Source organism: Typopeltis vanoorti, chromosome 20, assembly GCF_054136105.1.
Source record: "Typopeltis vanoorti isolate ZY-2024b chromosome 20, IOZ_Tvanoo_1.0, whole genome shotgun sequence".
NCBI lineage: Eukaryota > Metazoa > Arthropoda > Arachnida > Uropygi > Thelyphonidae > Typopeltis > Typopeltis vanoorti.
Window position 1 is genome coordinate 105,668,346 of NC_143568.1, and position 12,316 is coordinate 105,680,661.

At 39.5% G+C, this 12,316-nt stretch overlaps 1 protein-coding gene across 1 annotated transcript in view; it reads right to left on the reverse strand.

Moving 5' to 3' along the window:
- Window positions 1-12,316, reverse strand: part of LOC150095751 (Na(+)/citrate cotransporter-like) — a 371,638-nt gene that overhangs the window by 67,951 nt on the left and 291,371 nt on the right. Inside the window, exon 11 of the mRNA XM_090409950.1 lies at window positions 1,605-1,766. Coding sequence (XP_090266076.1) covers window positions 1,605-1,766 — 162 coding nt within the window. The remainder of the gene's footprint in view (window positions 1-1,604; window positions 1,767-12,316) is intronic.

Sequence of the window (12,316 nt, forward strand, 5' to 3'; positions counted from 1 at the left end):
ATTAGAAAAAGGATTGAAATCACAAGGTCAACTTTCAACAGTATGAAAAATCTACTAACATCTAGAGAATTAAACCTGAAAACAAGACTAAGAACCTCCAAATGCTACATATGGTCTACATCATTATATGGAGTAGAGACATGGACACTCTCCAATCTGCATGTGAAAAAACTGGAGGCCTTTGAAATGTGGATGCTGCGAAGAATTATGAGAATATCATGGAAAGAAAAAAAGACATATGAAGAGAAACTAGAGATGGTAGGCATCAACAGGAGCATGATGAAAGAAATTAAAAAGAGAAAAGTCAGAAAGTCAGATATTTGGACATATTCTGAGACATAACTGCCTACAAAGGACACTTCTCAAAGGAACTGTTGAGGGAAAGAGAAAGAGAGGAAGACAAAGACTGGAGTGGATGAAAAATATAGAAGACTGGACCTATCTCTCATATGAGGAATGCAGCAGAGAGGCAAAGAATAGGACATGTGGAGACACATGGTAGTCAATCTCCTAGAGGGAGAAGACACCTGACAGGACAGGACACACAGAGCCAGAGCCATTTGTTCTAACGATATAGCTCTGACCACTGAACTCCAATACCTGCACCATACATTCTTAGCCAATGGCTACAATCCCTACAAAATAGATAAAATATTACATAGGCCCATTACTCTTCCCTCCACTAATACACAAGAATACAACATGACCATTTTTATTCCCTATATCAGGGGTACATCGGAAAAGATAGGCAAAGTATTGTTGAAACATGGCCTTCGCACCACTTTCAAACCTCATGTCAAGCTGGCAACTCTGATCCGCTCGCCTAAGGATAAACTTCACCCTTTAGTACATCCAGGAGTATATGAAGTTCCTTGTGACTGTGACTATTATGGGCAAAACAGGAAGATCAGTGAACATCCGCCTGGAAGAACATGAAAGATACATTCGCTACTATTATTATGGCAAGTCGGGACTGGCAGACGACGCTTTGGACACTCCTTCACACAGGATTATATGGAGGAAAATGAATGTGCTATTTTATAGATCTGAAAGATTATTTTTTGAGTCAGCAATGGCACTGAAGAATTCTCCCAACCTTAACAAATACGGTTGCATTAATCTGCCAAAAATCTGGGAGACAGTTATCCTAAAAAAAAATCCTGGATAGCTGCTACTTTTTTTTTTTTTCTCCTGTTAGAGGGTGCCAAAAATAGGACTTTAGATATTTCACTCACTGTCGCATATACAAGTGTTGTGCTCTGATGATGCTGAGTTAAAAATAAGCGAAATATAAGCATTAATAAAACATCTTTTTGATAAAAGTGTGTGTGTGGTGTTGTTAATACCGTGAAAAATAAGTCATGAATAACCACCAACACCTAAGCTTATCTGTTAGATTGTCCTTTTCAATTTAAAATAATCAGCAAATAGCTGGATTCCCTCCAACTCAAGTGAGAGTAGGCTGCTTGGAGAGAGAGAGAGAGAGAATGAGAGAGATTGTGATTTTATTGACTTATTTAAATGTAGTATTTGAATAAGTCAATAAAAACATAAAATAAGGGTTAAAAAAATCAGCAAAATTTTATGAGCTGAATTATACTTACCAAATCTGCTGATACAGGAAGTAGAATATTTGCAGCAGCAATATTACTCATAAATTCTGTAATTACAGCAGTTGTAACAGAAAGAATTATTATTAATGTAACTGTTTTAGGTACATGTAGTTCTATAATTTTAGTAGCAAGCCAGTGAGACAATCCTGATTTCTATAAAAAAAAAAAAGAAGTGCAAATAAACTAACTCATAAGAACTACACATATAATGAAAAAAAAATGAATAAAAACCATTATATATCATTCAATGTTTCTTTCCAGATCTACTTGACTAAACAGCTGTTAATTATTATACAAAAACAGAGAGCAGTGATCAGAGCAAAAGCGATAATATGGTGTCACATAAAAAAGATATTTCGAGATAAATTATTACAGTAATTGTTCTAAATTTACAAGGAGCTTTGTTCTGTAAGATTGCAATTAGCTGTGGATAATTTATGGTTTGAGATTTTGGTTGTTTACAGTATATTTTTAATAACTCTTGTTGGTGTCTTTTTTATGATAATGTAAATCTGTTTGCTCATATATGGCACTGATTTAAATTGTGGAAAATTAGAAGGAATTCTTTTGTTATGTGACAGTAGGAAGAAAAATGCTTGTGAAAGAATGACACTGTTAGATGAAAATGGGAGTAGAGTGAATGATGCAGAAAACATAGTGGAGCAGTTTAATGATCAAATTTATTGGAATATTTTCATCATGGAAAAGAGGGTTGCATTGCTAGAGGGATGGGTTGCGTTCAATATTTGGAAATTCAAGAGGAGAATTTGCTACAAATACTAAGATCTCTGGATGTAAATATGGCAATGAAACTGGATGAGATTTCACCAAGTGTTTTTGGAGAATGTGCTAAGGAAGTGACAGCTCCATTCTACTTGGATTTTCACTGAGAGTCTGGCCAGAAAAGGTGCCTAAGGAGTGGAAGGAGGATAAGATAGTCACATTGCATGAGAGTGGCAGGAGAAATGGAAGTGTCAAACTATAGGCCATTTTTTATTTCTTCTGCAGTTGGTTAGATTTTGGAGAAATTAATGAGAGACTGTATACAGCATTGGGCAGATGAGGATCAGCATGAATTTATTAAGAGGCATTCTTGTTTTAGTAATCTAATGTCTTGTATAATAAAATAATAAGAGTAATTCACTAATCTCATACCTCAACCCATATCCAGCATATGGGTTTGGGTATTAAGTTTGTATTGGACTGGAGATTGGCTGTCTGACAAGTATCAGAGCTATGTTCAAGGGAGCCATATCAAGGAAGCAGAAGGTGACAAGTGGGGTCCCTTAGTGCTCAATATTGGGACCTGTAATGTTCAACCTTTATACCAATGACATTGTCAATGGATTGCAGGGAGATATTCAGTTGTTTGTAGATGATGTGAAGCTGGGATGGGTTATTATAATCATACTAATGTGGTTACTCTTCAGGAGGATTTGAATAAGCTGGACAGATGGGCAAATGATGGGAGTAAGTATTAGTTTAAATGCAACTAAATCTAAGGTCTTGAAGTTTGGGATCAATCGATAGGAAACTGCATACTCTGTTGGAGGAACTATACTAGAGGAAATGAAAGAGGCAAGGGACCTTGCCTCTTTCAATTCCTCTAGTACAGTTTAGGGGACATATCACAAAGGGGATAACATGTTATCCTTTAACAATGTTAAGGGATGACATGTTTATGGAGCATATGGTAACAGTATGAGGGATCAAGAGGATGAAAATATTGGATTAGTAACTGCAGAGAGTAGTACAGTTGAGATATTCATCTCCTTAAGTCTTAGATGAGAAGTTTGGGTGTAGAGGATATGACAGAGAAGGGACTGATGGTAGATGAGCAGGACATATATTAGGAATTAAGTCAACTCTAATTTTACTGCTATTTAAAGTTATTTTTATCCAGTTTTATGTCCTAAGCAGTATATGTAAAGTATATGTACAGCAATATATGTAAACGAAATGAAGAACTGAAGACCAAATGAAAGCACACTGAGCTTCTCAACAAAAAAAAGTTTTTCTACTTTAATATCAGCCAAAGCAAGTATCCACGCACTGTGTGTATACAGATATGCCTGCAGCACAAAGTAAAGATGGTCGTAATAAAGCTGAGAATTGACAAAGCGCCATGAATCTTGCTAACTCTGACAGGGCAGCTAATGTTCAGAAGTACTGTAGCTGCAAGCTGGTGATTACAGATGAGGAAAAAAGACCTTCAGTATGATTTTTGCTGGCAGTCGATGATGCAGGTCTATTTCGCAAAGAGTGACGAATTGAATATAAAATTCCTGACTAACCTCGGCCAGTCATTTATTTGTCTCCTGTGCCTCCTCTCTGTTAAACAGTTTCTAAATCTTGAAAACCACATGGACTACCTAGAACAGCACCTTATTACATATAATGATATTTATTTTCTTGCATAACATCGATGCATTGGGGGGGGGATAACTTGAAATTATTCACAATCAATGTTTCAACATTAATATGCATAATACTGAAAATGCCAGTAAGTTTTGCAACCTTGTTGTCATGCCATTCCAAGACACTATGGAGACAGAGAATAAAAAATACAATGCTATTTTACTGAATTTTCATTCAGAAATAGATGCAAAGCTAAACTGATGATATCTGCAAGCTTGCCAAACAATGCAAATTTGACCACAATAAAATCATCAGGTTTCATCACTTTGCGCCCAGAAAACATATGAAGTGACAGAATGAATCTCTCATGCCTAGTCTAGGTGATTTGCAATATATCAACAAGCATTTCAGTATCCATCATGAATAACATGTCAGAAAGTATCACTGCCATATCATGTGTACCAGGATGGTCAGATCTCACTTATGCGCAGCAGGAACAAGGTAGAAGATTACAACAATAACTGGAAGAAAAACGACAAAGTGTATACAATACATGGGCAATCAATTATAAAAAAAAAGGAGTGCTAGTGTGAAAATCAAATTGTACTTCCAGCTAGTGTGGATGCTTGAATTCTATTACTGTATAGGGAACATGCGTGGAGATCCATGTGGTCAACAGCAAGCCTCACACAACCAGTCCAAATACATTTTTTTTTTTTCCTCTAAATCCAAAGTAATTTATTAAAAAAAAAAAAAAAGGGTGGCACACCATTTGGCAACTCCGATAGGTAGAGATGACCTGCTATTTGCTTCTGCCTGGTATCTCAACTTGGGCCTGGCTCCCACTGAAGAGACCTCAATAAAGGTCGAAACTAGTCTGGGTAGTGGCCCTTCCCTTAATGCATAACATTAGACATATCCGCAAGGAGATGTGTTTTGCATTATAGGAAATACTGAGACAGGAGTGTTGGTACCTTGCTCCACCTTTGCAACGAGTTTCCCTGGTGTTGTACCACCTTACCCCAGTCCTGAAGATACTTCAGGCGCAAACTTTGTTTGCTCACACTTGGATAAAGGATTAAACTAAATTTATTATTACAGTCCAAATACACTACACCAATATATGTGGCCTCAGTTCAAACCTCAATGACATCCATTTCCAGCTCCAATCTGCAAACCCTATCTACTTTTCCTAATAGAAACCTAAATTTCTACTTCTGCAAGCACTACTCATCTCAGCATTCCGAGTTACACTATTTGACACCTTTTGCCCCAAAATTAGGATTTGACACGGTATGTTTGCACCAACATAACATGTTAAAGGGTGCCCAACTTGGAATATTCCAATTTTGACCATCCTTGGCTGAAAATCTCTGTATCTAATTTAAGCAAATTCATTTGCTGCCTCTGTCACTCTCCGAATGCCACCAACCATTCTGAACATTTCAATTTCCTTTCCTTAGAAGTCAATATTCTTCAATCCAACTTTCCTAACAGTGAGGTCATTTCCCTTGGAGACTTCATTGCCCAAAACACCAGTTGGCTCTCCTACTCTAATTGCACATATAAAGTGGAGAGCTGAGTCATTTGCCAACAGCAACAACCTTATGCAAATAGTGCACATGCCTAAAAGAATGCTAGACAACTCCAATCACTTGCCAAATACCTTGGATCTCTTCCTCACTAGTGACCCATCCAAGTACATGGTGAATGAAGCCAGTCCTCTAGATAGTTCAGACCACAATTGCTTCTGATCTCTCCCCTTGTGAAACAACATGAATGCAATCATTCACATCCACGTATTATACAGCATTACAAGAAAGTCAAGCAGGATGATCTGTGCAACTACTACACCACATTTCCTTGGATGGATTATTGCTCCCAGCCACATGTGCTAACCATATCACCAAAAGAATTCTTATTGGCATAGAAACATTTTTTCCCATTCCACCCTAAGTTCCCATCCACTATTTAAGCCTTGGTTCTCTAATAGGTCTTATGAATCTGTAAAAGAAAAGAATCGATCATACCATAACTGGCTTGGATTCAAAACTCCATCCACTTATACTGCTTATACCAAACCCCCGGAATAATTGCAAGAAGACAATCAACTTTGAGAGAGATAAAAGCAGGAATCTTGCATCCTGTCCAAATGGCAGTTGTGCATTCTGGTCTGCAGTCAAAGCCACTGGTCACAACTTCTACCCAACATTGTTCCCACCAATGTTGCATCATCACCCATAGAAAACTCAAATCTCCCAACTTTCTACTTCTCCTCCGATTCTTCCACTGTTGATTTTACTAATTGGTCCTAACACTCTACACACTCTACACTCAATGTTCAGTGTGTCCTTTCACCAAAAAAGAGATCAGGAAAATTTTTCTCAACTCTCTTCTTCTGCAGCTTTTCCCACTTAAATAGAGTCGCTGTTTGTGGTGAGTCTCCTCCACAACCTCCTGTCTTGGGCTGTAGCCACATCCAAGTTCTTCAACCTCAAGTCCTCCTCCACCATCTCCCTCCATCTCTTCTTTGGCTGTCTGCGTTTCCTCCTCCCCTGCACATCCATCTGCATGACCTTTCTTCCCACATACTCTTTCTCCCTCCTCATCACATGACCAAACCATCTCAATCTCACCTCCTGTATCTTTGCTCCTAAAAGTTCGTAACTTTCACCGTTCCCCTTATATAGTCATTTCTCAGACAATCCTTTCTGGTCACGCCGCACATCCACCTAAGCATTCTCATCTCCACTACCTCCTTCCTGCTGATGTTATTTTTCCTCAGGGCCACAGTATCCATTACATACGTCATAGCTGGTTTCACTACTGTCCTATAGATTTTGCCTTTCAGATTGATCAGCACCCACTTACTGCATAGCACTCCAGCCATCTCTTTCCAGTTCTTCCATCCTGCATCCCACTTCCTTCTCAGCCTCACCATCCTCTTTCACTGTTGAACCTAGGTATTTAAAGTCACTGACCTTCCTGATGACATCTCCTTCCAGCTCTAGATCTGTCTCCTGTTTGCCATCCACATTGCAGTACTCTCTTCCAGTACTTTCCTCACTTTCCAGTTTAGCTGCCACTTCTTCTCTTGATTCTGCACACAGCACAATGTCATCTGCATACAACATAGTCCAAGGCGCGTCTTCTCTCACATCCTCCGTCACCACCTCCATCACAATATTAAACAGGAACGGACTTAATGCTGACCCTTGATGCAAGCCAACTATCACTGAAAAACTTTCTATCTCTCCCAGGCAGGTTCGAACTCTTGTCTTCACATTTCTGTACATCTCCTGCACCAACCTGACATATTTCTCTGGTACCTTCTTCTTCCTCAAACACCTCCAGACTTTTGCCTTGGCACTCTATCATATGCTTTCTGCAGATCAATGAAAACCAGGTGTAGCTCCCGTTGCTTCTCTCAAAACTGTTCCATCATCTGTCGTAACCCAAAGATAGCATCTGTCGTCGATCGACCAGGCATGAAGCCAAATTGCTCCTTTGCAATCTCCACCTCTTTCCTCAGTCTTCCATCAAGAACCCTCTCTAGGATCTTCAGGACATCAACTTTATTCCTCTGTAATTCTTACAGTCTTGGGCATCTCCTTTACTCTTGTAGATGGGAACAAGAGTACTTTTCCTCCATTCCTCAGGTATATATTCCTGTTGAACAGGTTGAACTTTTATGAACAGGTCCCACAGCAGGTCAATTCCCACTTCCCCTAGTGCCTTCCATGCCTCTACTGGGATCCTGTCAGGGCCTACTGATTTTTCATTCTTCATCCACTTTATGGCTTCCTTCACTTCCACTCTACTAATGTTCTGCATCATCCCCTCATTAGGCTACCCATCTTCTCTGTGAGTCCTTGCATTTTCTTCATTCAAAAGCCTTGCAAAGTATATTCTCCATCTGTTTCTTATATTCACTTCCCTCCTTAATACCCTTCCTCCAGAGTCTTTTATCTGCCTCACATGTACGATGTCCTTTGATGCCTTGTTACTACATTTTGCCAATCGATAAAGCTTTATCTGTCCTTCCTTTGTTTCTAATTGATCATAAAGGTCTTGATACGCCATGGCCTTCACCTGTGCAACAACTCTTTTGGCTTCTTGCTTTTTCTCTCTGTATTCCTCTCTGTCCTCTACCACTCTGGACTTGTCCCACTTCTGCTTTGCCTTCCTCTTAGCCGTCACTGCATCTTCTACATTATCATTCCACCATCAACCCTTTCTGCCCTCTAATCTTTCCAGATGTTTCACCAAACACCTCAATTGCACAGCTTAAAATTACATTTGAATTATGTCTCCACCAGTCTTGTACACTTTCCAGTCCATCCGAAATTCTCTCTCTCTAATACCTTCTCTCTAAAACGGTTCCTCATACCCACTTCTTTTAACTGAAACCACTTAATTTTCTTCCTCCCATGGCTTCGAAAGGTTCTTATCCTTGACTTTATTTTAAAGTCTGCGCACAGCAGCCAGTGTTGCTGCGCCACCTGATCTGTTGGGATTACCTTACAATTTGATACTGACTTAAGATGTTTTCTTCTAGTCAATATAGTCAATCTGTGAACTATTGTTGCCACTTCTGAATGTGTTATCAAACTCTTCTCTCTTACAGAAAAAGGAGTTCACAATTGCCAGATCAAACGCTTCTGCAAAGTCCAAAATTCTCTCTCTCTCTCCTTCCTGGTTCATCATTTCCACTCCATGGCCACCATGCACCCTTTCACAGTCCCTATTCTGTCTCCCTATGTGTCCATTCAAGTCTCCTCCGACAATCACCATCTCGTTTTTTTCCAGTTCCCTCATTTCTTCATCTAGCACATTCCAGAATTCATCTTTCTCTTCTGCTGTACAGCCAACTTGTGGGGCGTATACACATAAGACAATCAGCTGTTCTTCTCTAAGATCCAGTTTTATTCGCTTGATCCTGTCGTTCCTCCTACCCACTTCCAGTACGTCGTCCTTCATTCCGTCACACACCATAATTCCGACACCAATTCTTCCCTCTTTATTCGCTCCAGAGTAGAACAATTTATACCTGTCTCCTAGTTCCTTCGCCTTTTCCCCCTTCCACCTTGTCTCCTGCACACATAAAATGTCCAACTTCCTCTTCCTCATCATGTCTGCCACCTCTTTTCCCCTTCCAGTCATGCTTCCAACATTCAACGTTCCCACTCACAACATTCTCTCCACTTGCTGGGCTCGCTTCTTTAGCTGCACCCGCCCTTGATGCGGTAGCCCTCATCCACTTCTCGCAGCTGTAAGGCGATGTGGCTGTGCATCGCTTAAGGGGTATGCCCTAGAACTTGTATCACTTTCTTTTAGACTCATCTGATCATAGCTAGAGCTGGCAGTGAAGTTTTATGACTGGATGCCCTTCCTGATGTCAACCCTCGCCATTTATCCGGGCTTGGGACCAGCACTTATTGGAGCTAGCATGCCCCCTTCAGTGGCTGCAATAGGCGAAATGACATAGCAAGATAGAAAAGAATCATCCCTAGCCCTTGAATACTCTAATAGCATTGGGGGTTAAGGAGCAAGAAGGGAAAAAAGAAGCAAAGAAAGAAGGGGAGAAGACCAGCCTACAGATAATTTAACAGATGTATATTACATGAAGTAAGGCATGGTCCAGCATCAGGTACCTTGGGTTTGCCATGCCCGTACCCACTAAAGTGAGCCCATGAGGATAAAATTTTACTCAACTCAGATACTAAAATGCCTCCTGGACATGATGGTATTCCTCTGATTGTCCTAAAGGTTCTTTAGGACAATCAGAGGAATTCCCATTTTGTGTCATAATTTTCTTCTTCTTTAGTATTTTGCAATTGAGTAGGTTCTTTTAGTAGCAGAAACTTTCCTTCCACTCTCTTCTGTTCTGAGCCTTCTCTTTCAAGGTTGTGTACCTGTCTCCATTGAGCATGTCATCTGGCATTGTTTTCCTTACTCTTCCTCTGGGTCTTTTTCTGTCTATTTTTCCTTCAATAAGACCTCTTCATTAGTTATTTTATCTGTCCATTTGATTTTTTTCCATCTTTCTCCAAATCCACATCTCAAAGCTTTCCAAAATCTTAATGTCTTCCTTCTTCAATGTCCAAGTTTCAGATGCATAGAGGGCAACACTCCACACATAACATTTTATTAGTCTTTTCTTTAGTTTCTATCCATTTTACTTCAGAATAAATTCCATTTCCTATTAAAGGCATCTCTTCCCATCACTATTCATGCTTTTATGTCACATTTACATCTTCCATCACTGCTAATAACACTTCCTAGATATTTAAATGCCTTTACTTGATTCAATTTTTTCCCATTTATTCTGATATCCATATTTGCCTCTTTCCTTGCTATTTTCATCACCTTTGTTTTTCTGATGTTAATTTTCTTTCCATAATTGACATAGGATTCCAGTAATCTGTTCAACAGATGTTGTAGTCCTGTTTCAGTATTTGATAGTAATGGCTTGTCATCTGCGTATCTTATTGCAAATATCTGTCTATCTCCAATCTTTATTCCTTCTTCCAAATTCTCCAGTGCTTCCTTTAGCATTGCTTCGGAATAGATGTTGAACAAAATTGGTGACAGAGAACAGCCTTGTCTTACTCTTCGTCCAATGATACCTGGTTCTGTTGTACCATATATTATTATTATTATTATTATTATTATTATTAAACAAGACCTCATGGAGTCAAAGACTCATCTAGGAGGTCCTTTTATCTCACACACATCTCATCATACCGGGTCTTAAACACATTCAAACTCCTTGCAGACACCACACTCTCAGGCAAGGCATTCCAATCATTCACAACTCTGCACGAAAAAAACCTGCCTCTCACTCCCCTACTCACACCCTCTTTATACAGTTTCCAGGGATGACCTCTGGTTCTCCCCTGATCTCCCACTATTCGCTGTAGAACTTCTCCACCATTGATCCTATAGCAACCCCTTACCAACTTGTAGGTCTCTATCATATCTCCCCTCTTCCTTCTCTCCACTAGTCTCTGCAAATTACATCTTTTCAATCTTTCCTCATACTCGACATTCCAGAGGTCAGAAACTACCTTAGTCAGTCGCCTTTGGACCCTTTCCAACATCTCCTCATCCTTCTGAAAACCAGGTGACCAAATCTGGGCACAATAGTCCATGTGTGGCCTAATCAAAGCCTTATACAATGGAACAAGAATCTCCCTACTTCTACACGTCAGTGTCCTCCTCATCATTCCCAGAAGTCTTTGTGTTGTCTTCACAATTTTGGCGATGTGACCCCTAAATTTTAGATCCTTATCCACTATCACTCCCAGATCTCTTATTTCCTCTACTTCCAACAATATATTCTTACCAAGCATAAATTCTGCATCCCATCTTTGTTTTCCAAATTTTAAAACCTTACATTTTGCAACATTGAACTCATACCCCCATTTGCTTGCCCAATCACTCAATTTATTCAAGTCTTCTTGCAAGGCCACAACATCTTCACTACTCTTTATGGTTCTTCCCAACTTTGCATCATCTGCAAACAACTGAATATCTCCATCCAAATCTTCGCCAATATCATTAATATACAAGTTAAATAGTAATGGCCCTAAAACAGATCCCTGAGGCAATCCACTAGTGACTTTCCTTTTCCTGGATATTGCACCCCCATACACAACTTGTTGATACCTATCAGATAGCCAGTCTCCAATCCAATGCACTAATCTAATATCCAACCCCATCTGCTCTAGTTTGACTGTCAACTTATCATGAGGCACTCTATCAAAAGCTTTTGCGAAATCCAAGTATATTACTGTGTATCCTTCTCCTCTGTCCAAGGAAGCAGTCACTTTATTGTAATAAGTAAGTAGATTACTAAAACACGACCTCCCTTTAGCAAATCCATGCTGTCCATCAAAGATTATACCATTGTTGTCAACCCAACTCTGGATTCTAGCTCTCACAAGCTTCTCCAACAACTTAACCACATTCCTTTAGCATTGCTTCGGAATAGATGTTGAACAAAATTGGTGACAGAGAACAGCCTTGTCTTACTCTTCGTCCAATGATACCTGGTTCTGTTGTACCATATATGTCTCTCACCATGGCAGTTTGTCCCATATATAGTGAGATAATTAGCCTTCTGTCTTTCCAATCTATACCAATCTTTTCCATCACTTCCACCATCTTATCCCATTTTACATAGTCAAAAACTTTCTCAAAATCTATATAACAGATGTTAACTTCTTTATTCACTTCTAGACTTCTTTCACTTACTATTCTTAACAATCTAATCGCATCTCTTGTTCCCCTACCCTTCCTGAAACCAAACTGATCTTCTCCACTTTAGATGCAATGTTTCG